Here is a 27,694-nt window from a genome sequence, read left to right on the forward strand (position 1 = left end):
CTTCCTTTTTGGTAGCTTATAAAACAGAGGGGAACCAAGAGTCGGACTCACTGTTCTATGCCAGCTGCTCGGTGCTGAAGTCCAAATTTGACGCATTATCAGCACAAAGACAATACAGGGCAGACAATAGGCTATATTTACTAGGCTCACCTTGAGTTAGTTCTGATCGTACTCAGTTCCTCAATGTAAGGCAATGCATTTTAATCAAGTGGTAAGTGAGAAGGGAGTGCGTGATGTTTAATAAGGAAATGGCACGGTAAACATGTTCGTGATTAGTAGCTTGAAGGGTTGGACTAACAGCTCGGACAGCAGAAATAGTAAGGAGTTTTGGAAATTCCTACATTATGCTATATTCAATTCCAGTGTAGAGAGTGCCAGACAAATTAGATTAATAGTCTGCTCTAAATTCTGTAACCACCAGTAGGTAAGCTCCGAGCAAGACGAGACCATCCAAATGTACATGAATTTCACCAGAAGACACCAACCAGGGACCAAAGCACAGAGATGAACCTAGGGTCTGCAACCATGGACATGGATGGTGCAGTGATGCACGAAGCTACGTCGCCAACCCGGATGGAGGAGCCGATGATGCAAAGGAACAAATAAGTTGAAAAGAATTTCAGCATGAGATAGGAATAGTTAGGATTCGCATTTCCTGCGTATTATCATGATTAGAGCCAAGTTTAGCGTTCATGTGTATAGGTTTGGGACCATTGCATGCATTATTCACTGATTCTAGCTTTGCTTGAGTTAAATTGGTTGCGAGGCTAATAAGATCCATTTCTATGTAATATAAGGTTATTATTGTCTCATCGTGATTTATGATAGTTTGATATGTTATGCTAACGAGGGAAGCAATCGAACTGGGAGAGTACCACTCTGAGCGTTAGGTAATGTAGGAATGGGAATTGCATGTTATGTTAGAGTAATGCATGCGCAGAGAGAGCTGAGAGCATTGCAGCCCCAGCAATGATTTGGAAGGGTTTTTGAGGAAATTCTGGCAGATTAATTCAGAGCAGCGCGTGAGGCTCAAACGTGTCCAATGTAAAATGCAGGGATGCGGGATATATTCCGAATAGCCTGATGTTTGATTATATTACACATGCAGGACTATCTGATGTGTTTTGCGAGTCTAGGGGGAAAAGTATCAGAGTAATGTGATATTTTGTTTCGAGTTATTTGAGAGGCTTTTATTGCCTGAACTGTGAAGTCTTCCCAAGCGAGGGTTGTTTACCCAGTTGAGAGGACAGCCTTTGACTTACGAGCAAAAGAGGGGTTTGTGGCCATTATGGCACAGGAACACTTGAGAGGACAGCCCTTGACTTACAAGCGAAAGAGGGGTTTGTGGCCATGATGGCACAGGAATAGTTGAGAGGACAGCCTTTGACTTACGAGCGAAAGAGTGGTTTGTAGCCATGATGGCATAGGAGATACAGTTTGAAAGACTCACCGTGTAAATGATTCTGGAATTCTTTGTATTTGCAGTCAGAAAAAAGCTACGTTTGCAATAATAACTGAAGTCAATGACCTTGCCTATATGTTGGCCCATACTGGAGCTAATGACAACTTACAGAGTGTGGATCACATGGTCAAGAAGTCTCCAACTCATCAAGACAAGTGTTTGTTTATGTATTTACTTCAGGTCTAGTGGAATATTTTTCTGACTGTTTGCTGCAGTCGTTCATGTGTCTTATTTATTTTGTTGTCATTGTGTAGTCAATTGCATAATGGTGATAATCTCAAGTGCTTTTTAATGGATGAGAGTTTCTGTACTCATGTCTCGATTACGGGATCGTGCTCATATTAACAGTTGTAATTTTGGGGGAACTAGCACAGTCCTGAATCACGTGTTATTTTGTGCCCTTGTGTCCTATTTTAAATAGGAATAATTTTAGTGTTTAATGACGCAAAAGTTTTTATTCCTCATCCCGTGCACCAGAACGTTCAATTATGACAACAGTAATTGATGCTGTTCAAACTTAGCTAGTTTCCACCTTAGTGCAAGGGTAATTAACTCACGTTTCCAAGTTCATTAATAATACGGGGAAGAAACCTGTCGTCACTTTGCGACTTGTACTGCAAAATTTGTATTCTATATTTGTGTCTTTCCATTGAGAATTTCATCCAACTTTTATGTTTTAATGCTCAATAAACTTATTCTACTCTTCATCTCCCGATTCTCATTCACAACTATGTATTTGAATCCCTGTCCTACTTATATTTAAGATAACTTTTAGACCAATTCTACAGCTGACCTAGACAGGACAGGTGATAGGGAACAACACCAATACAATTGTGCTTTATGGGTACATTTCAACACGTGAATGTTCAATGTAATTCTTCTAATAAAAATGAAGTCCGACAGGGATTGGACTAAGTGATGTCTCTCTCGGCATTTAACTTCCCGTCATTGAGTTGATCTTGTACGAAAACAACATTCTTGTATTTTTTATCTCTTAGGCATAATACTGATAGGTGATTAGGATCGGACTGCTTCTTTAAGCGTTTGGTTGTTACAATGTTTAAAATATAAAAAGTAACAAGAATGGATCCTTGCCCTAATAGCAACTACGCAGTACACCAATTATTTCTGCTTGGAGTTTAATGGTCTACTGGAGCTCATGGTTCAGGATTTCCATTTCAATATTAGACCAGTATCTCACAGATTTAAGTCGTGTGCTAATGAGAGAGATATAATTTACTGACCGTAATGAACAAAAACAAGCAATTGATATTTCCAACCTACTGCTTGATATTTCATGAATATGATTGCTACTTCTACAAGCGAGCAACAGCTGGTCAATCTGGAAAAAGTTCTATAACCCTGCAGAAATTGTTCACAATTATGTGAATAAGTTTAGCAGTCACCTTTAGAAATCAGCAAGTGCTTGAAAATTCTTAAAGCAAGGCAGCAGCTGCTTAGGAAAGCAAGACGAGTGCATATGCTTCAAAAAAGAGTTCTTCAAGAGATGAATACAGGAAAATCTGTAGATTTAAATAGAACTACATTGGCTGGCTTGAAGAACACTTGATAGGCATAAGAGAAGGAAGGTGGTGTGGTACATTTACTTCAAAGTATGAGAGTACTTTTTAGCTATGTATCTGATAAATCAGCAAGTTTTGTAGCAGAATTTCAGGATGTTCAAGCCAACTGGTCTCAAGAAAACGAGTAATAATTATCCACTTATGTAATCAGTTGTACCCATGCAAGCATCCCAGCAGATCTTTCAGGAGGCTGTCTGGCACTCTGAATGCAGGAGGATCCAGAGTGGTTAAAAAGGACCAGTCAGAGTGGCCCTGTGAGAGTCCATCTGCGCAGGTAGAGCTCATTTTACAAGAAATGAGCAAATAATCTCTAACGAGTTGCTTAGTAGATTTGTCATGTGAGTTGTGCAGTACCCCAAGACATGTAAATAATCACCAATGCAGGTATAGCAATTTGAATTGGTATCACTAATATTTTTCAAGTTATGACAAAGTAATTCGGTTGGTTGCCTGGATAAAGAGATTCATCCAAAAGTAGCAAATGTACCCGTGCTACGCTAGCCTATATTTTATATTGATTTCTACGTAAATTGATGTACACGCAGTGAGATAATAAACTGCACATCACTTAGCGCTATCCGAGAAACAATACAGAGAGGACCATATACGTTGGTTCTGACGTGAGGTGAACATTGGGGAAGTTTTGGTGATAATGGAGGACTGCATTTCCTTCTGTCATTCAAAATCCATTTCAGCAGCTTCTACTGTAACGGCAGGCTCACTTGCAATTTGGCCATTCACAAAAGAGATGGAGAGTTATAATTACACTATAATGAAAAGTTCCTTTTCCTGATGCCGGTCACAATCGTGTTGGAGAGATTTCATTATAACCAAGAAATGCAGCGCTTTCTAATGTATACAGAATTGAGATATGACAATGAGTCACAGAACCAAAGTTGAAGATTTTTCTAAATCAAGCAGCGATTGTGTAGTCTGCTTTTTGAAATGACTTACCGTTTCACCAGCAGTTACCAGCAACGACAGTCAGCACCGTGTGGAGATAACACCTTCGATTTCCAAATCATTAGAAAGCCAATACAATTCCCTACAACTATAAACAACTCTTAATTACACCCTAATTCACAAAAACAGGCAACATTCCATAGTCTAATATACAGAGCGCTTAGAATTCATATATCTCTCAAGAACTCAAAGACAGAATTAAATTATATTAAGAACCTTGCTAGATTTAATGGCTTGAAATTAGAAACGTTCAATTGACTGATCAATAGCATTATGAACAGGATATCCACGAATCTGATAACAGACAAAACCAAAAGGAGAGAGTATGCTACATTCACATATAACAACCTAGCTATTGACCAGATCGCTAACGTATTCAAGAAACATAATTTTAATATAGCATTTAGAGCCACTAACACAAACCAGTTCATATTCATTGACCATTATAAAGTTAATTATAACAAAAATAGTTTTTTGGCATCGGGAGTATATAGACTAAAACGTTCACAGTGTAATTATTCATATGTTTGACAGACTGGAAGGAGCTTCATGACAAGATATATGGTAACGCGGAAAACCATAGGAAGTACTCAGCGATGAGGTTGCATATGAGGGAGACGAAAAGGTTCCAACAATAATTAGGAATATAGAGAAAGTAAGAATGTTAAGGGAGCTAGGAAGTCTATATATCTATTTAGATCAGACTTTTAACCCCTTCAGTGGCACGCCCGAGAAATTCTCGGGTGGCGCACGCCTGCCCATAACGTCACCGCCCGAGAAATTCTCGTTTAGCTGCAGTGTTCATTTCGCGATCGCCCAATAATTTCTCGGGTGCTCTAATTGCTTTGGAAAATGTTTTCAAGCATTCTCAACAAATGGCGGGAGGATTTCCAGCTGTATTCACGAAGCGTCTGGCCTAAAATATGCCTTATCTTTTCTACTTTACATATACAACCTCTGGCCAGCTGACGAGGTAAACAGAAATGGCGAGCGCGAAACGGAAGAGAAGTTTGTCTGAAGACAAAATAAGGAACTACATCAAAGATGAATCTCTAAGTGACATTAGTATTTCTGATAGTAGCTATAATGGTACTATTGATTCTTCAGATGATGACCTCAGTAATTGTAGTGAAAGTGAAGAAGGTATTACGTCAGAAGCTAAGGTGATGGTAGATGTTGAATATACATTCGTTTGGAAAATGTGTAAGCCTGGGGATAGTGCGCGACCTAATATTATTCCATTTACGGCAAATCCTGGTGTGAGGATTATCAGAGGTGAGTGCGATTGACTGTTTTGTACTGATTGTAACAGATGAAATTGTAAATTTGACAGTGCCCGAAAAAATTCGTTGGCCCTATTCTAAAATTGCATTGAAAAACTTGTAAATAAATCTCCGCATGGAAGGGCACAGTTTTGGAAAAAATAAACTCTTACAAAATTTGGCAATTGATTGCGTTAGTGTTGCTGATGGGAATAATACAAAAGCATGAAATAAGAATGTATTGCTCACAGGACAGTATAGGTCTTACTCAAAACACCAGTGTTTTATGATTTTTATGAAACTATATCACAGGCCTACTGTAAAAAAGTGTTAATAGATTGTAAAGTAAGATTTTATTAACCTTGAATAATATATGAATGTGTTCCCTTAATAATTGTTACTCATTCCTTGCTTCCTAAAAATAAATAATTTCCTCCGAAAAACCTCACTTTTCTGGCACAGGAGGTCTCCCAAAACCCGCCACCGAAGGGGTTAATAAAGAACAGAACCTTAATGATGTCATGCACATTAAATGTATATTACATGAATTAACACCTAGATTAATAAATACGGTTAGTTCAGATAAAGTTAGGATCCCTAATATATATAATTCTTTACGCTCTAAGGCTCCATCCATAACTTTGAGTAGTAGGTCCGCTTACATCAAACTTGATAACTCGACCCGTTCATCAGCCTTGACACAGTTAGCTCCACCCATTCCCTCCTCCCTTCCACACTCGTCAACTCCTTCCCCACCGAGTTCACTACCACCTCTGCAGCACAGATGCAATACGAGAAACAGAGCCAACAGAAGAGTGGTTACTGACAAAACGCAAGGTAGTGTGTAGCTGTTTACAACAAACACGTAAGTCCTCATCTAAGATAATCAAATCGAAGAACTCTCTCCCTCTCTCCTTTTGTTTAACACATCCTTAAGTTTCTCTCCAGCTCCTTACAGAGAACGATTAGTCTAGTGTACTATTGGCAGCTCTTGGCAAGGGTCCCCTACAATACTGCCTGCATGACGTGCCACATTTCCCACCATAGTATACCAAAGCTTCAGTTTCCACATTATTTACAACTACCCTTTGAGTGTTTTATTACCTTCACATTAATGACAAAAGTAGCGTCCTTGACCACGTCTTTTGCAAGACATATTTTTCTATGTTTGTGATAATGCCTTTATTTTGTTAGAAAGAAATGAATAAATATCGCATTAGGAGAAATAACAGACAAATTTAATTGAACCAATTTATTAAACTACAAAATTTATATCAGTAAAAGTTTTATCTCGGACCGAATGATTTTAGAATGACCATAGACAGTGCTCCGTTGACGTTTTTCATTATTTTATCAATGTATACCATTTTCACATTAAGTATACCAATATATTTAGTAATAAGGTTACAAGGCTAAATTTCTAGCTTCTTTTTTAATATTATGTGTAATATTTTAAGATTGTATTTACGCTGAAGATGCCCTAAAATAAGGATGAAACATGTCCCAAAAATGTTAGGTGTTATTATGTATAGGTAACCACATATAAATGGACAAAAAGTATTGAATAGGTTGTTTAATAAATACCTTGATTGGCTTTTAAATTAGAACAACTTTCAATACGGATTAATCATGACGTTTATAACATATAATAATTGGTATAATCCGACCTGTCAGTGGAGAGATGGCATGGAATGACTTCAGTAGATGAATACGTTTGAGAGTAGTCTTTAAAAGTAGGAAAGATAACAATATGAAGATAAAGCTGGAATTCAAGAGGACAAATTAGGGCAAATAATTGTTTATAGGAAGGCGAGTTAGGGATTGGAATAACTTACCAAGGGAGATGTTCAATAAATTTCCAATTTCCTTGCAATTATTTTAGAAAATGCTAGGAAAACATCAGATAGGCAATCTGCCACCTGGACGACTGCCCAAAATGCAGATCAGTAGTGACTGACTGATTGAATCTATGGAGTCAAATCAACTGTATTAATACATTGGCATTACTATGACTGAAACTCTAAATTGGACGGATGAAAGCTAAAGATAAGAAGTTATTACATTAATAAAAACCACATTTCCAATACATGACAATCCTTTGTATTTAGGATAAAACCATTAATCAAATATTATAATTAGGACATGTTTCGCTCATTGTTCGTGGGCATCATCAGCTAGAGACAACTTCATCCAAGGTAGGTCAGGTCACTGATCCCGGTATACATAATGTAAAAACGTCTAATAATAACTATTTCATATTCAACAATAAAATACATCATCAAAAGGGACTAGCAATGGGCGAACCATTTTCTGGCATTCTTGCTAACATCTTTATGGACGGTATGGAAACCAATTTAATAATAAATAAAATTAACGGCGTAAAACACTGGCTAACATATGTGGATCACACATTTGCGATCATAGATAAACAACTGAACAATTGCGGCAACGTACTCAGGCTCTTCATCAACATTAACAATATTAAGTTTACTGAAGTGGACGAGGTCAACAACTCCTTGAACATTTTAGATTTAACTTTGACTAAAGATAAAGACAAGTTCCTTTACCAAATCTACAGGAAACCATCTGCCGATCCTATAACAATAAAAAGCGAATCCTTGCACCCCCACTCCCATAAGCAGGCTACATTTTACAGCTTGGTTCACAGGGCCATGAGCATTCCTCTCTCTAATGCTAATCGAGAAAAAGAACTGCGTTTCATCAAAGAATTCGCCATGTTGAATGGCTTTAAACCTGATATGATCACCAAAATCATAGGTAAAATAAAGTAAAGAATACAACCAAATTAGTTCCCGAAAAAAACAAAAAACAAATTTCGCTATTTTTTCTTTCACCAACCCAGCTATCTACAGTATCACCAAACCATTAAAAAAGCACAACATTAACATTGCATACCGGACTCGTAACACGAACCGTAATATCTTTTTAAACTCTAACTCCATTAATACAATTTAGGACAAATTTTCAAACTTGGGAATATATAGACTCCAATGTACACAGTGCAATTTTTCTCATGTAGGGCAGACTGGCCATAGACATTACAACACCTTGAAACGCAAAATCATTCCGCCATGTGTGTCCATATGAGGCACACCGGAAATAATTTCAGTACTATCGATCAAGACATGCAAATACTTAAATATGCAAACAAAACTAATCTAATGACCTGGTATGAAAATGCCTACATTTCCTTGGACCAGTACTTCAATAAAAACAGTCATTTAAATGACGTCTCAGACATTAACAGTCCCATAACTGAGCAAATCCACAATCTAATTTCTAATTTTGGTATCAATGCTAAACATTTCATGAAAATCTACCATTATAAACATGCTTTCAATCCACCGGTAGCAACAGTAGCTACACATACAATGCCTCCTCGCACTGCATCCCCTCCACTAGCTGACAACAGCTGTCGTAGGGTCCCACCCTCCTTCCCCCTCCCGCTACCTTTCCCGCCTCTATGATCGCATTCGTACAACACATGTAGCAGCAAGTCAGTGACCATCAAACCTCCGTAAACAACTAAGGGACTAATCACCCCTCAACCAACACAAGGGTAAGTGCCTTCTATTAACATTTCTCTACAGTAGTACGGCCTTTAAATTCCAGCAACTGACACACATAATTTCCTTCTTTCTCTCTTTTGACATGCCACACCTGATTCAAGTTTTTCATCTACGAGATCAGTAGTTCCCCATCTGAAGCCCATTCGGGAGATAGTAGGTTCGAACCCCACTGTCGGCAGCCCTGAAAATGGTTTTCCGTGGTTTCCCATTTTCACACCAGGCAAATGCTGGGGCTGTTCCTTAATTAAGGCCACGGCCGCTTCCTTCCCACTCCTAGCACTTTCCTGTCCCATCGTCGCCATAAGACCTATCTGTGTCGGTGCGACGTAAAGCAACTAGCATCTGAAGCCCAATAATAATACACCATCTATACAAAATAATAACAATGTTTGAAACACGAGGGAGTCTCATAAGGTTTTTATGCCGAACCAGGCAACGTTTTTTCCATCAGTAGAGTTTGTTTTTCAACCAATACATGTGATTTCAACACACCTCATCACGTTTAATCTATGAAACAATATAATAGTTCATTACAACAGCTCACTCCTAATGTAAAAGCTGTTTTTAATTACAAGCAGTCTAATGCCATTGAGCGAAGATTATTATGATCATCAATTTATACAATCACTCACAGCAAATTATTGTAACATCTTCATGTCATCCATTCCACTTACATTTTAAGCAATTTTACTGGTCACTATTTGTTCTGTTAGACATAACATTACTGATTATTCTTAAATTGTTAAAAAAAAATTGTTCAATGTATTATTAGACGATTTTAGATTATATATACCGTGATCAGGGTCCAGTCCTACCTTGGATTAAGTTATCTCTAGTTGATGATGCTCACGAAGCATGAGCAAAAATGTCCTAATTATAATGTCTAATTAATAGTTTTATCCTAAATACAAAGGATTGTCATGTATTGGAATGGTGGTTTTTTACTAACATAATAACTACTACTTCTGAAATCCAATACGGTTTTATAATGAAATTCATAACTTGCAATGAAAGTAAAATTGCATGGCTGGGGGTCTTTTCCTTTGCTTTGTCTGTTGAAAGGGAACAAAGATTTCTCAGAACCAGATATGCGACAAAGATTTCTACAGACGTTAATCTTTCCTATCTTTGTCTTCTGTGATATAATGTATTATATAACTACAGAAGGAACAATGAAACTGCAGTGAGTTCTCAACTGTTGACTCAGATTTGTCTCTTAACTTGAGCAATGATATGCATACTATCAACATGAAGAACCTCAATGGCTAAAATGGTTAGGACCCGACAACTCGCTTTTGTACATTTACTCCTAATTTCAATTTCTCTCCCCTTTCCATTATTGTAGCACAAGTACTGGCCTCATCCTTGCTATTCCTCTGCACCACTCATCTACGTATAACAATTCTTTTACTCCCACGGGTTGCAGACTTATGGAATTCCTTACCATTCAGTGTCAGTAAGAGTCATTCAATACCTAAATTCAAAAGTCTTGTCGAGGTTCTTGTTGGAAGCTACCAGCTGTACAGCAGAGCGTGTGAATGTTGAAGGACTGTCAGTGGTTTAGTTTTGTATATTTAGACATAATTGATAGCTGTGTAACATGTATAATTATTGTGAGCGTGTGAGTGAGCAAGATTACTTGATATTCATATTGGTTAATGCACGGTATAGTATTGAAATTCTCTTATGCATGTGAAAGTGTCTGTGTTAGTTCGATAAAACTCAGGTAGATTATAAAATAATATACCAATAGCTAACATTTTACCCATTGAAATTAGCCAAAATAAAGAAATAAGTAAATACAACAAACATAGTGTTCAGGAATGTTTTGTTTCTCACTTCCTGCGCTTTATTACAATATCTTAATCTATGAGTTTCATACCTGTATCGATAATTTACACAAATACAAAGAGGAGAAGAATTCCACCTAATCAGTACTTGTTTATTGTTATAATTAAAAATACAGGACCGGTTTCGACCATAGGGGGTCATCCTCAGCTGAACATACATATACATATAACGTATCGTGCAAGTGCAAATATTACCATATCTAAAAAAGGGTCATGTGACAATAACATGTCAGTTTTAATCATGAGTATGGCATTCGTCAAATTGGAAATGTTATCATTTATCTATGTGACATGCGTGAATGCACGTCTATGAAAAATGAATATTTCTGAACTTAAAACTAACTTGTAAGTATTCTTAAAATAGAAAAAAAACATATATGTAAAATACTTTCATGCTGGTAAATGTTTGAGTTTATGGCTTGCACTGTTTCTTGATTCTTTAGTTCGACTACTATAATTAAGTCTTATTGTCCATAACTGTACATTATATTAAAAACTCAATGGCCTGAAGTGTGATAAAAGTTACATCTTAAAAATACCAAATTCATGTTTTAAAAAGATTTTGTCACCCTATATACATGAAGGATAAGAAACAGTTTACATTTCTAGAAGGAAAAATATGAAGTAGTATAGATTCAGTTGAGTTGAACTGTTGAGTTAAGGAGTTTGAAATATTTATACTTTTTACAATACATTCTCAAATCTAACAACGTTGAACTGGTAGATTTAGTTCACAACCTATGAACATGGCTTCCTTTTTATGTCACTGATGGTACAAAATACATAACACACTCATGTTCACAAAAAAAAAACACCTTGAAAGACTAGAGATGGGAAGTTAATATTCATATGACATGTTCATTAGTATGTTCTGCAGAAATAATTAGCATTTCAGTTACCTAGGTTCAGCATGTGTCCTGTTGCCTAGTAGGCACTGCGTCCTCCATGGACACTGATAACTTGCTCCAGGCGCGATGGCATCGACGTGTATAAGGCGCGAATGGAGTCCTGGAGTAGAGCCATCCGTGCTGCATTCACCTGGTTCCACAGGTCATGTTTGGTGGTTGGGCCATTGTTTCACCACATCCCACGCATGTTCGATTGGCGACAAGTCCGTTAATCGACCGGGCCAGGGCAACAGTCGGGCATGCTGTGATAACAAGAAGGCACATGTTGATGCAGCAACATGTGGTCACGCACTGTCCTGGTGAAATATGGCGTCTGGGGTGTCGTGCAGAAAGGTTACGGCTACGGGTCAGAGGATGTCATTCACGTAGGTCAAAGTGGCCACAGTGCCCTGGACACATACCAACTGAGATTTGTGGTTGTACCCAACAGCATCCTAGACCATAATGCCTTGAGTTGGCATTGTATGTCTTGTGCGATAGCAGTCAATGTGATGCCTCTCGACCCTGTCTGCGGTGAACAAAAATGCGGCCATCATTTTCAAACAAACACAACTTTGATTCGTCCCAAAACACTATCTGCTGCCATTCCTGTCCCCAGTGACGTCTTTCCATACACTATTGCAGTCTAGCACGTTTATGCACATTAGTAAAAGGTAGGCGGAGAATTGGACGACACGCCAGTAACCCAGACCGTAATAAACAGCAACGAACTCTCACTCCTGATAGTGTAACCTGTGTTACAATTTTCCACTGTTGCGCCAGAGCCGAGGAGGACACAGATCTGTCCTGCAATGCCATTCGAATGTGGTGTTGATCTTCTCAAGGACTGATATGTGTGGTTCGACCAGACCCATCTCGTCGTGTTCTACGGCCTTCTGTGAACCATTCTGTACACACCCGTTGCAGTGACGACAAACTTTGTCCCACACGAGCAGCATGGATGTACGCATCATGTTATCTCATGCCAATAATTTGCCCTCTTTCAAACTGACTCCATTGACGGTACAGTTCTCGGATATGTCGGTCTGCTCAAGTCAAACTTATCCATTACCTTCGGTATACAGTGACAACGAGAGCCGCAGGCACTTTTTACCAGGTGGTGGTTGTAGTGGTGCGCGGCGATATTGACGTGGACGTTGAACCTGACGGGCTAACATGGTTCAAAAGCTAGTCACATCTTGAGAACATACTAATGCATGTCCTGTGAATATGAACTTCCTATCTCTAGTCTTTCCAGGTGTTCTGGTTTCTATGAACATCAGTATATTTCTGAGAAAACTGCAAATACTTCAATGGAAACAGTTTCAAAAGACATTTCAAATGGTCAAAACATCATGACAAATTATCCATTGACTGCGAAGGATTGAACAAGTAATTCACACTCATGGACAATGCGTACATCATGGCTAAAAACAGGAATCGTTAGAAAATAACTTCAGAAAAATCTTTATCTACTTCAGGAATGAATTGAGTAAAACTATATTCAGAAACAGATGAACTATGTTCTCAAAATTCCTCAATATTTCACGTAATTCTATCCATTATTTTATTAATTAGAGTGTAAATGTAATGTTGTAAAGACCACAAATGCCCAGTTCACAGACACACCACTGAGCATGACACTGAATAAGTAAACAATATATTCCATATTGTGTAGGGTTAGTGGTATACTTACTTGTTTTCTTCCTTGATGTATGGAACCAGTAGATCAACTGTCTGTTGCTCTAGCACTATTTCCTCTTTAATGTCAACAGAAGACTATAAGTGAGAAATAAGAAAAGCAGAGTAAAGAGATGAAGAACAAAAATATATAAAAAAAACAGCTGACAAAATAAATTTCATAATGGCACAATAAAATTATCGATAAATTATTCGCAATACAGAAAATATAAAGGAAGAAATGAAGTGTTAAATTAAACCATAAATATACAGAGAGATAGGAACATGACGGGATAACACTAGAAGAGGTAGCAACAAAAAGGAGAAACTTGAAAGACCAGGACAATCTCCTCATCTTTATACCTTGCTTTCTCCTTCCATTGCTTCCTCTTTCCATACTAACTAGCTACATCGGCGCCATGAGTGATCTCACCATAACATCTTGTGCCGATAGACAGGTGCGCTGAATGCAAGAGGGTTAAGGACATTTATCATAAAAAATTATCAGGGAATGTTACATTTTAAACACGGACATAAAATAAATGCACTGTAAAATGGAACCTCAGCAAGTCAGTTTTAGTCTTAATTAAATATATTCATTTCCACTTCCCAAAAATATTCACTTCCCTAGACATAATAGTTGACTGTCTTCTTTCCACCACTGGCTAATCAATTTATCTCAGATGGTGGACCACAATGTGTTTCTGCTACAGTATTACCATGTTGTTCTCTAGCACTTCTCATTCAAATGCTATAATATCAGTAAATTTTCAAAACGAATTACAGCACTGTTTGACTCTGCAACCCAAAACATAGTTGAGACAGCAAAGCTCTCCCACCCTTTTTCCTGGTCACCACCTGTACTGCTGTTTAACGTTAGGTAGCTTATCAAAGACAATTGTATTATAACAAGTGCATTTCTGTATAGTCAGTGAAAAATATCTACAGATCTCCAGACCATAAGGGGCAGGGAAGCTTATTCCGTATTTTCAGGATAAAAAGATGCATTTCATTGTCCAGAAAATATGGCACATAAGGAAGGAAGTAAGATTGATTATTATTTAAGAATATTAGAGCATAATTATGAACTGTAATTTACTGGCATTAATATAAAAAAATGTCTCATAAAAGTTGTACCTCATGAAATATATAGGTCTAATGATTTGATATTAATTACACTATTACGAATTTAGTGGGGAAAATATATTACAATGAAAAATATACTGGAAAAAATTAATGTGAAAAATATTTTTGGGATTGGGCAAAACCTGAATTAGGGATAAACTGTTTTGGGGGAAAAAGAATTGCAAAAAATCTCAGTGAATCGCTTACCATATCAAAGTTCTGAGAATCCTAATAGACAATGACTTGACTTTATACATGAAGTTTAGATTGGTGATTTATATCCTTGGTTTATTAAAGAATCTATCTACAGTGAAACATCCTCCGAAGTAAATCAAACAGTGTTCATGACTTCATTAATCTACACTTAACTAAGGAAAGTCAAAAATCATAGCAAAGCAAAGCAAAGTCACTTCCCTACAGGCCATGAAGGCCCTTGGAGGAGTGGAAGGTAAAGGCTTCCACCATTGTTAACCTCGGCACGTGATGGGGTAGAGTGGTTAGCTCTATGCCCAGCCGCCTTGCTCCCAGGAATTAACCTGGTACTCATTTTTGGTGTAGGCTGAATGAATCTCAGGGCCATATGCACCTCCGGAACTGGAAATCTCATTTCTTAAATTATACGATTTCCTGATGGGGATTCGAACCCACATCCTTCCGTGCGAACCGAGTGCGCCTATACCGCCTCGGCCAGGCAGCCCTGTTAAAAATCATATGCTACCATAAAATGAGGTTATGTTGGCAATTTTTGCAGTTATTCTTTCAGCAGAAGAAACAATTGCTCGGGATACTCTTATTTCAATCATTATTTGCTGCATCTATAACGAATGTCTTAATATGTAATTTCACACAATACACCAGAAAGTAAACATTTATTCAAAACTGAGTAACCCCCACATTTCAGACAACTGCTGACAAACATGCTTTCATGTACATTTCTGGAGTGTTACAATATATGGTATTTATATTGGACACCTGAATAGAGAAAAGGAAACCACAAATGTGCGGTCTTCAAAATTCCATTTACAAGCATGCTTTGATCTCTATGGTTGAGGTGTCCCGTCTTCTCCTCGGCTTCCCTGTACAGAAGACATTCATCCAGTACCTTTGTAAGGGCTTTATCAAACATATATACAATGAAATTTTGATAGAAGATGATGTAAGTTTATGCTCAAATTTTCACCCCAGGTGATTGGTGTAATGCCATCCAAATTGCAAGGAGAAAACAACACATTACCATTAGTAGAATGGCCCTAAATATTTTCTCTTAACAAAGGCTCTAGAGAACAGTGTAACATTTACAAAGAAAAAGATTAAATTGATTTCATGTTTGATGGCTTCATTTCCAGAAAGATGCTTTTTTTTTTTTTTATACCAGAAATTTCTTGATGATAGAATCCCTTTCAAAACTTTGGATATTACAACTTCACATCGTGCTCATGGCTGTCCTACCCTGTCTACTGTTGAATTCATCCCTCTCAACAATGATGTGCGACCTGTCGCCGAGGTAAAAAAATGAGGGACATGGTGACCCTTCTCCCATACAAACCTTCCGTCCACCACACTTACTTGAACCAAGTGACAACTGCAAGTTCGGTGGTATAATCTTAACCTGGATCCGGCGACCCTTTAGCAGAGGAAGATCATGTAAACTGTGAAATCGAGTAAACTGACATGTTCATTATAAAGCCAGTTGAAATTCCAGCATGACAAGAAGTCCATTTTAAAAAATGTTGACACTTGGAAAAACAATTCATTTATAATACGTGAAAAGTATTGTACACACTCCATAACTACTAGAATGGACTGAGTAAGTAGAGTTCTAGCGTTCAATTAAATGCAATGATTTTAACTCAGTATGTGAGGAAAAATACTTAATAGGAGTCAGAAGTACAATTTTGCGTTTACTGTAACATATTATGTTTCATTAAGAATTATTTCACAAATATTTCACAATATTAGAGGTTGAAACACGGATTAATCCTTCCGCTGGATTCAACTTCACTAGAACATTTATAATGAAGAATGGCATAACTCTTCATTTATAGCACTGTGAGTAAACAGCTGAGAGGAAAAGGAGGGACTATATAAAGCAATTTAAATACAAATAGCTGAAGTGTCATTAGGAAATGTAATTTTAATATTTCATTTGTACACTTTACCAAATGAATTATGAAATATTGTAAAGCAAGAATTTGCACTTAAAGAAACACAAAAAATGTAATTTCTCAGAACTGGTAAATATTCAGTACCACCTCTTTGGCTATCAGCTGCTCATAAATAGAGCAATATATGAAAGTATATGCAGACCTTCGTTTCTACATTAACTGCTGCTGTCTTACTGACAAGAGATTGCACCATCAGATGCATTTTAGTGGGCTACAGGATTAGTCCTACGACATTTTCTCGTATATCCACCATTTATTGTAGAAAAATGAGGTAATCCACCTAATCAATAGAGTAAAAAATTAGTACTTCAATTCATTTTAATCTTGATGGTAGTTTTGGCCTAATGATATTAGAAATCATCAACCATAAGATGTTAAAACCATTAAAAAGGAATTGGCCATACATATAACAATCAACTCTAATAAGAAAATATTAATAGGAATTGTTTATAAGCGACATAACAATAGACAAACAGATGACTTCAAAGCAGCTTTAACAGATATCATCTCCGTCTAAGAAGATGTCATAGCCACAGGTGACTTTAATACTGACCTGTTCAAACAAACTATGGAATTGACAAATCGTGTTGTTTATTCCCTGCTCACCGAGCTCGATAGCTGCAGTCGCTTAATTGCGGCCAGTATCCAGCATTCGGGAGATAGTAGGTTCGAACCCCACTATCGGCAGCCCTGAAAATGGTTTTCCGTGGTTTCCCATTTTCACACCAGGCAAATGCTGGGGCTGTACCTTAATTAAGGCCACGGCCGATTCCTTCCCACTCCTAGCCCTATCCTGTCCCATCCTCGCCATAAAACCTATCTGAGTCAGTGCGACGTAAAGCAACTAGCAAAAAAAAAAAAAATACCTGCTCTGAGCATGGAAATCCCACCACCTAACTCTACAAACCACATCAAATATCCTGACCACACAACTCACACATTAATTGACCATATAATTACAAATCAATCCCAAAAGTTCATTAAGCATGGACAGATTTCAACTCACGACTCACTGTACTTATGTTATTCGATCTGAGGACCAAAGCAAAGAGCACACTACATTATTCTAAGATACATAAAAGATACTGACATAGATTTTCTACGCAATGATGCATAATGTACCGTGGATGACATACGTAATGTTCATGACATTCACTAAAAAGTTTACAGATTCAACTCACTACTGCTGAACTTTTACAGCAAACATCCCCCGAAGTGGCAGGTAAGATTTACCTGCCCCACTTCCACCTGGCTGACGACCGAGATAAAGTCAGCTATGGCCAGCCATGACAGTTGGTATAGACAATACAGGTGAACATGTGACAAAGAGGACTTTGAGCAATACAGGAATCTTAGGAACAAAGTTAAACAGCTTGCAACTTTGAACAGTTAGTGGTAAATAATAATAATAATAATAATAATAATTTAAACCAAACCTGGAAGAAGATATGATCGTTGGGCAACGGCGAAGCCATAGAGGAGCATTTTCCTACCATATCTCTAGATACGTTGAATAATTACTCTTCACAACCTGAAGTCAAACCAGTTCCATTACCAGCTTACCCCACAAAATCTGCATGCTGTTCCTATCATAAGAAATAAATTGACAAGAGGGTATACGTTTTCAATACATCAAGTAAATAATATTGCTTTAGTCTTGGGAATAGTTTCAGCCACTCAGTGGCCATCTTCAGCCAAAATAATAATTAAACAAATCAGGTAAAGACAATGTTGCAGGGATAATTGCAACATTATAATACATACAATAACAAAAATTATCGGTGTGATCTTCTTGTAACAATATGACGTCTTTGAGTTGAGTTAGGACCTCAAGCAATGTAGGAAATCTGTAAATGATAGCCGGAATTAGGAATGAGTAAACAAACAGAAAGTAAATTAAAAAGGAGAAAAATTCCTTAAGAGACTCACCTCTATAGTAAAATGTCTGATGTAGAACAAACATTGACATGCTAAAAACATTTAAGGTCTGTACGCCTTTTCAATAAAAAAAATCCAGCATTTCTTTCCAGTGTAGACTCATCAGCTGGATCAGGACGCTGGAGGCTAGTGCGCCGTTGAGGCTCTGCTACAAGCCTCTTACAATACAGTGACAGTGCACTAGGGGAAGCATGTGCCTCCACTAGGCCTGCCTTTGGCCTTTATGGTTTCCTTCTGGGAACTTACTTTATGATACTGACATGCTAGTTTGTTCTGACAACATTAAGTATACTGTACATTTTTCTCATCTTAAATTTATTTTGTTTGTTTGTTCATTCCTAATCCTGGCAATCATTTCCAGATTTATTTCATTGCCCGAGTTCCTTACTCAACTTAAAGACATCATATGACAAAAAGATCAGAACCACAATTTTTGTTATTATATGAGTTTTAATGTTATAATTATTCCTGCAACACTGTCTATATCTGATATAAGTTTTAGTTATCACATGCTCTGTTTAATTATTATTTTGGATGAAGAAGGCCACTAAATGGCTGAAAGTAATCCCAAGACTGATGTAATATTATTTACTTGTCAATTTAGTTCTTATAATTGCACTTCAATACAGAATAAAAATTATATTTATAGCTTATAATAATGTCGTTCCTATCATCGGGGCTGTACTGCCAATACTTACTCATATATTATACTACTGCCTGACCAATGAAATATACTCTAGTGTTTGAAAAGACACACGTATCAGGCAAATCCCCAAAAACACTACCTTAGGTTCTCCCTCAGATTACCGCCCTGTGTCCATTCTACCACCCCTCACAAAAGCCCTTGAACATCTGATCATACACAAATCACTGATTACCTAATGCAGAATTCCCTCCTTGACCCTTTTCAGTCTGGTTTTAAAAAAGGACATAGTACCGCAACACCTTTACTGTGAGTTATGGACAATATCTCATGTGCAACAGACCAACGACATAATTATATGACAGCAACATTACTAGACCTAAGCAGTGCCTTTGACACATTTAACCTTGCGTTACTACTGCTCAAACTCCGTAGCTTCAACTTTAATAGGACATCTCTTAAATTTTTGGCTCCTGCCTCAGTGACCACCGGTAATGAGTATCAGTGGAAACAATGCCCTCAGGATGACTTAATAAGTCAATAGGTGTCCTGCAGGTGTTGGATTCTGGCCCACTTTTATTTGTTGTTAATTTGAATGACATAGGGTACATATTGGAATATAGCAAGTTCCACATCTACGCAGATGATCTCCAGATTTATTACCACTCATATCCAGAAGACATACATGAAGCCATTGACAGAATAAATTTTGACTTACGACAACTCAATGACTATGCCAAAAATAAAAGCTTGTTGATAAATCCTAACAAAACTCAGGCTGTACTATCTGGTACCTAAAGAAACCTCAACTTCTTATAAAGTTCTCGGCCTCCTCTGGCCCTGAGCCTTATGCCCTTCATCCAACCTAACCTATTGAGTAGGTAATTGGAAGTTTTGCTGGCTCTTTGATTTATTTTGCAGCCCCAGGAAGATCTTAATCTGTGCCCGGAGCTCCGTGAGAGGGGCCCCACACTGGAGCTAGTATCTGGCTCTTTTCGTTTCCTGGAGCCGTGTCTTTCCGGCTGGTAGCTACACATAATCGGCGGGCGGTGAGGTAGTATGGATAGCCACTGTTTAATTGGCCCTCGGCCACGTAGGTCATACTCTGCCAAATTTTATTAGATAGCCATGTTGTGGCGGTATCCGGGCTTTTATCAATGGTTGGGTTAGATAACCACGTTTTATTCTAGGACAATTGGAGTTGGCAAGGGAAACTTGTAAAAAGAAATCAAAATATATTAACTCTGGCAATGACCAGCCTTATTGACGTAAAGACCCAGTGCATTCTGGATCCCCTTCTGCTCATTGTCTTTTGTGGTTTTGCGCATTTGGGAGTCTTGTGCTTTAAAATACTGTAAGTGTAAATTCCTATTACCTAGGTTATTTGAAATACATGTCATGAGTTTTCCAGAATTAACTGATTCTAAACAAATTATGTATATGTCAGAAATGCGTCTCACTATATAAATAGCAAGTTTTATCTGTTAAGAGATTTAAACAGGAGCCGTTAGCTTCATTAATTTATTTGGGTTATTCCCAGTCCTATGTTACATACATATATCTGAAAGATACACTTTAATGAATGTGTTTAATATTTTTCCTCAATGTTGCACATTCATACTATTTGAAAGAAAGGGGAAGGCCCCAAAGGGGAAATAGCTTGAAATAAAGTTAATGTACTACACTTATGTCATGCACTCTCTGTCCAGAACCCGGTTTGCATAATTCTGTCCTCCTCTATCCTGATAGCACCATACAATAATAATATAAATACCACCACAATGTTCAAACTCAGCCCCTCAGCTCTGAGTATGGGCATCAAGATGACTTCACGCTGCAACTTATTCAAGTGGATGGTGAATCCACAACCATGTGTTGAGTGAATTGAGAAGGCTGCTAATTTCCCATAATACCCATCAAAGTGAAAGCCATTTCTATTCATTTCATAAGAGTTTTATTAAGTGTGAGTTATGTCAAAAATAATTATGCTTAGTGGCACAAATTCTTGCAGATCAGAAGAGAAGAGGAGAAAGGGAAGCAAATTGTTCTCTGAAAATCCAAAATTAGACTTGTTTTTCCATGGGGTTGAAACTATAATTCAAAACAAGTTCCTCTCATGATATGACTAAAATAAAAATGATGGTATCAGCACCAGGAAACTTGAGTGCACACCCAATTGTAGTTGCATTTCCATTGGTCTGCCGTTGCACTGTAAGTGAAAACCATTAAGACGATCTAGTACCAAGAGAGGATATTCGTAAACCAAATGATTACCCTTATTTTAGGCTTATGAATAATGTTACTTTTTTTTTTTCTTTGCTAGGGGCTTTACGTCGCACCGACACAGATAGGTCTTATGGCGACGAAATATAATGTTACTAGAGATTACTACGCTAAAAGTGGAGTGAGACAGAATCAGGACAATTTCTGTAATTCTATACGGATGTATTAAGACAGTTGGCGATTTGTGAACTGTGATGTTTGCAAGAAAGCTTTTAGATGGAGAAACTATGCAATGTGAATACCTGGTTTATTCCTACAGCTGACAATCTGCTGTTGTGATCCTTGTAAATTTTTCAAGAGCCATCCAATGATTTGAAGCATGGCAATCAGCGAGTAACGGAACATGAGAATTTCCACTCTCATCATGATTACGTGTTAATGCTTAAAAGACGGGGTAGTTACAGCCGTCTTCTCGTTCAGTTGGACTTATTATTTAATGGTATTAGTGTTTGGTTTTTTATCTTGAAGGAATTCTACTGTATTTTTGTATTCATGATATGATAATAGTAGTAATTGGAAGTTTGTCTCATCAATTTTAAGGAAAGGGGGGACAAAATTATTCGGTCCCAGAGGTCTTGCAGTAGTTAAGTTTGGCCCTGAATAAGCCCAATAACTTTATTTTAGCACACATGATACCTAGTGGAAGATCTTGGAACCACTTGAAGCTATTATGAAAATTAGGCACAAAAACTGTCAATTTTATAAAAATGTATATTTTCCCCACAAGTTTCAAATCATATGCACTGAAATGAAGGGTCGCATGCTGACATCTGTTCCACAATTTTTTTGCTACTTCCATAATCAGACAATGGCTCAACAAACTATATACACTACCTCGAATGTGTTTTCCTGTGTTGGCCCAGGCTCAGTTAACTCTGACTTGGTTTCTGGTTTCAGAGATATCATATCCCATTCACGTTCAAAATTTTCCTGTGGAAAAGAAGATGTATTAGGCATGCTCTTGGCACACATCTACCAATATATTCACCAATTGAGCAGAATATTTCATTACCTGTGGGAATTTGAGTTAATTTTAACATTTCACTAATGCTTTGGGAAAACTTTTACACATAAAGGAACCTTAAAATAAAAATATGGAGTTCAGGACAAGAAAAACTTGATCAGATATATGTTTTATTGCACAGCATTCATATCACACATAAAATACTTTAAAGTATAACTGTGATGTCGGGAAAATATAGACCCTAAAGAAATACTTATAATTATTCAACTCATCCGAAACAAAATGATTGTTAAATATTCTGACCATCAAACTTAACTTACAAGTAAACAGCTTCAACATGGTCCGTATCAATATTCGTGAGCAAAATAATTCTTTAATGCATTAGATTTTCCACTTTTACGATAACTGAGGTTTATTTATTATAGATACTAATTATATTTAATGTGCTCAAGATATCTTCTGGTCTGATGTATACAATGTCTACAATAATAGAGAATATCTACCAGGTGAGTTAGCCATGCAGTTAGAAGCGCGCGGCTGTAGCTTGCATCCGGAAGATAGTGGGTATGAAACCGCACTTTCGGCAGCCCTGAAGATGATTTACCCTGGTTTCCCCATTTTTTTTTTTTTTTTTTTTTTTGCTAGTTGCTTTACATTGCACCGACACAAATAGGTCTTATGGCGATGATGAGACAGGGAAAGGCTAGGAGTCAGAAGGATCCTTTTGCCTGGTGTGAAAATGGGAAACCACGGAAAACCATTTTCAGGGCTGCCGACAGTGGGGTTCGAACCTACTATCTACCGAATACTGGATACAGGCCGCACTTAAGCGACTGCAGCTATCGATCTCGCTGGTTTCCCATTTTCACACCAGGCAAATGCTGGGGATGTACCTTCATTAAGGCCATGGCCACTTCCTTCCAACTCCTAGGCCTTTCCTCTCCCATCGTTGCCATAAGACCTATCTGTGTCGGTGTGACGTAAATTCACTTGCAAAAATATAGAGTATATAACTGAAAGAACCTGCTCAAACCTCTTTCTGCCCATGTATCAATTTCCTCTATGCTACCCTCTACAGCCCATGAAATCGTGACCGCAAGTGATACGCCTCTTCCCCACTCTCCACTCTTACCTACACTATCTGAGGAATAAACTCCAGAATGGACACAATGGACTGAAAGCCACACTCACTGCAATAAGACCTCCAAGGACAACAGTAGGATGATGACATTCATAACAGAGTGAGACAACGTTTCTTAAAATACATGGTTCCCTTGAGCAAGTTTTAATAAATCAGGGCCTCTCGAATGCCCAAAATCTCACAGATGCAAAAGTTTTAAAGTAAGTTTGAAGATAAGTATAACTAATCACCCTTCTGTCCCCTTTGCCTTCTCCCCTCCACTCTTTACAAACCCCTTTCCTTATTAGTTTTATTTTACATATAATTAACTTACAACTAAAGATGGTTTTAAACAAGATTATAACTCTTTGTAAAAAAAAAAATTTCACCTAAGGAATGAAACAAGTGACTGAGGATGTTCCTAAGGAATGAAACATGTACTACTAGATAGCTTATATTAACACTGCATTAGGCATTACCTAAAAGTAGCATCAGTGCTCGCATCATATCTCAGAGATACATAAATTCAGTCCATCTACACAATCCCTATATAATTTATAGAAGATAGAAACCAAGATAAATTACACTTTAAGGTTTAATTACAACATAACCATTGAAGAACTGAGAAAGGACTATGGCATATTTGAAACAAACTATCTGATTGCTCTTTTCATAGTCTTCAGTATCCTACGATCATAACATTATTGATAAGTCAAATAACTCACTAAACAAGATAAAGTTTTACAAATCATCTTCATCGAAACAGACTTTCAACGCTTTAGGTTGTGTTACGTATATTTAGTACGTGTTGAAGAGATGTTAAGTAGAGAACAAAAATGGCCAGCCGGACATCAGTGGGATCCGAACCCACAACCTCCTGATTTCGCGTCGGTTGCTCTACCAATTGAGCTATGGTGGCCTAGGCCATCTTTGTTCTGTTGGAAAGGATCTGAGCTACAGGCCTGGCACTGCTGCTAGCATACTGCAGAGTGTGTTTAAGTCGCCCATTGTGGGACATGTCAATGAATATTGAATTTTCACGACCACATTGTAATCGAAACAGACTTTCAACGTATTAGGTCGTGTTACGTACATTTAGTACGTGTTGAAGAGATGTTAAGTACAGAACAAAAATGGCCAGCCGGACACCAGTGGGATCTGAACCCACAACATCTCTTCAACACGTACTAAATGTACGTAACACGACCTAATACGTTGAAAGTCTGTTTCGATTACAATGCGGTCATGAAAAATCAACAAATCATCTTCATTTACAATTTCAAAAGATCTCGAACTGCAAGCACTAGCACTAGCACAAAAATAATGAGTTAATTCTCAGCAAATCAACATACTTACAAATTTATTTGCGTCATATCTGTGAGATAAAGCCGGCAGCAGATCATGTCATTTCTACTGCATAAAGAACACAACACTGCTCGATGTCACCACTTCCGAGACGGGAAGCTCGGAAGGGAGATGGGCTTCTAGCCTAGAGTAAGCTGTAGTTATAGCGAATATACTCCACCGTGTATCCCTCTGACAACACACAACTAATGCAGTGTTATGAATGTATGGTAACAACATGGAATGTCTTATTTATTACAGAATTCTGTTGATGAAAATTGATACCGGGAAGTTCACCTCAGCAGGAAATGTGTCCATTCCATCTCACTTGTTGTATATTAAGTCCGCAGCTAAAAGACTGGCTGGATCCTCAACAGATTTAAAATCACCTGTCATAGAGTATCCATACGTTACCGAGTAGGCATGCTAAAGAAATGATGAGCGAGTTAGTGTCCCAGGCTGGACACGTTAGTCTGCAAAAACTGCCAAAATGTATTTTTACATAGCAGATTACAAGATGGTGCATGTTTGCTCCCTGGCCAAGATAACAAGCTCTTTGTTTTTAGACCACAGCCCCAATCTTCCCATCAGATAACTCCTGACTTGTTCTCAGTTAGGCCGAGTGGAAGTCAAACAAGACCTCTGACTCAGGTCACAATATACCTCAGAGGCCTGTAATCAAATCCATAGTCTCTAGGTAACAGGAAGGCTCTTTATCCCTGAACAAAAACAGAGGCTGCGTAATATTGATACTCACCTGCAAAATCTAACCTAAATTCTCTGTCACTAACAGTAAACATCAGGGGTCATTGTGGGGCCACTTATCCCCTCCGCATGAAGGTGTCAAGAGTACTAATAATGTCTGGACACACTACCGTTAGAGCACAGTGCATTTATTATCATGTCAAAACAGCAAAGATGAGAGAAAATATAGCATGATATCAATGTTCCAAAGTCAGCATCTACACAAAGTTTTCAGTAAGAATGAAAGACCTCCAGGACAGCATCACTGCTGCTCTGATATTTAACAAGAGAGAAATCCTACATCTTGTATTACCGCAACAAGACTACCACCTATATGTGTGCTGTGTGATGAAAGGACAATGCATTGAACATTTATACATTTCTTATTATGTACCAAACATTATTTTATGTGACAGACTTCATGATAGATTTTTAAAATGTAATGAATCATTCAAAATAACTCGGCATGTTCATAAAGAAAAAAAGCAGTTGTAAAAATTCATCTCCCACATTGCCACTGATTTCTTCTACATAACTTTAAAATTCACGCAGGTTTGATATCATAAATATTAAACCTACAGTTGTTAAACAGTTTTTTTACAATTGGCTTTACATCGCACCGATACAGATAGGTCTTATTGGGACAATGGGATAGGAAAGGCCTACGAGTGGGAAGCGGCCGTGGCCTTAATTAAGGTGCAGCCCCAGCACTTGCCTAGTGTGAAAATGGGAAACCATGGAAAACCATCTTCAGGGCTGCCGACAGCAGGGTTCGAACCCACTATCTCCCAGATGCAAGCACACAGCTGCGAGCTAATAACCACATGGCCAACTCGACTGTTCATTGTTCAACAGGACTGTGCTTGTACTTCAGGTTCAAGTTTGACACAGCAACATTACATGATATCAAACCTAGAGTTATTGAACAGGACTGTGCTTGTATGTCAGGTTCAAGAATTTTCAAAGCTGCAGATGTTGAATTTGAGTACACATATTTGAAGAATATGTAACGACATCACTCTCTTCTGTAGGGCTTGTACCTTCGAACACTTTCAGTGCATATTTATTCTGAGAACACTGTGCATTAATTAGCATTTAGCAACTCCTAGCCAAATTACATCTATGAAGAAGTTCACAGTATTTGTATAGTTACATCCGTTTCAAAGACATAGAGGTGTCAGAATATTTTCTTGTAGCAATACACTTACATGCCAGCGCTGGGATATTTAAGTATCTCCAAACACCACTGAACTGAACCAGCGTCAAATGCTGACATTAGCATGCCATTGCCTTACCTCTGAGCTACTCAGGCAGATATTTTTCCAGTCAGGATGAATGATTAATGAACTGCAAGTCACAAACCCAAAAGTTTACAATGGACCTATGTTGAGTGTAGCAATAGTGCAAAGATGGATAATTAGAAACTCTCACTACTTCTCCTAGACATTTCATTGAATATCAGCCTTCATCAAGTTTTTTGGCATTAATCTGTCAAAACCTATTTCACTACTAAAGGTTTGATTCATGTCACTATAAAGTTACCTGGAATGATACTTACAAGTGACGTATTTGTTGTTCCCTCAAGCCAGACAGGTTCCTCTTTGACGTTAACTTTCTGGTCCATTTCACACTGCAAATGAAGTAGTTTGTAGGTGCTGAGGTTAGAAATTGCTTCCAATGGCAATGTACTGAAAGATGAGCCAGAAATATATATATTACATTATTATTATTATTATTATTATTATTATTATTATTATTATTATTATTATTATTATTATTGCCTAGGTCATAGTCCATAGAATCAGCCAAAAGCTGGTAGTATTTGATGGCCATTGATATCATGATCATAGTCATATGACCTCCAGTTTGACAACAGTGCCAACATTGAATTGATGGTCATAGAATTAACAGTTTTACATGACTGTTAATATCATGATCATAGCCATAGAATTTACAGTTTTACATGACTGTCAATATCATGACCATAGCCACAGAATTTACAGTTTTACATGACTGTCAATATCATGATCATAGCCACAGAATTTACAGTTTTACATGACTGTCAATATCATGATCATAGCCACAGAATTT

General features: G+C 37.6%; 1 protein-coding gene across 2 annotated transcripts in view; it reads right to left on the reverse strand.

The window, feature by feature from the left end:
- The window catches only part of LOC136866609 (zinc finger protein 681-like), a 41,588-nt gene that overhangs the window by 9,734 nt on the left and 4,160 nt on the right, over window positions 1-27,694 (reverse strand). Inside the window, exons 2-5 of one of the 2 annotated variants that reach the window (XM_068226950.1) lie at window positions 27,162-27,291; window positions 22,266-22,361; window positions 13,294-13,376; window positions 4,000-4,096 (exon numbers count right to left, since the gene is read on the reverse strand). In XM_068226950.1, coding sequence (XP_068083051.1) covers window positions 4,030-4,096; window positions 13,294-13,376; window positions 22,266-22,361; window positions 27,162-27,227 — 312 coding nt within the window. In that variant the 5' untranslated portion in view covers window positions 27,228-27,291 and the 3' untranslated portion in view covers window positions 4,000-4,029. Of the gene's footprint in view, window positions 1-3,999; window positions 4,097-13,293; window positions 13,377-22,265; window positions 22,362-27,161; window positions 27,292-27,694 lie in introns of those variants that run through there. The other variant, XM_068226949.1, reaches the window with a different exon arrangement.

The sequence above is a fragment of the Anabrus simplex genome, chromosome 3 (genome assembly GCF_040414725.1).
Source record: "Anabrus simplex isolate iqAnaSimp1 chromosome 3, ASM4041472v1, whole genome shotgun sequence".
Taxonomy (NCBI): Eukaryota; Metazoa; Arthropoda; class Insecta; order Orthoptera; family Tettigoniidae; genus Anabrus; species Anabrus simplex.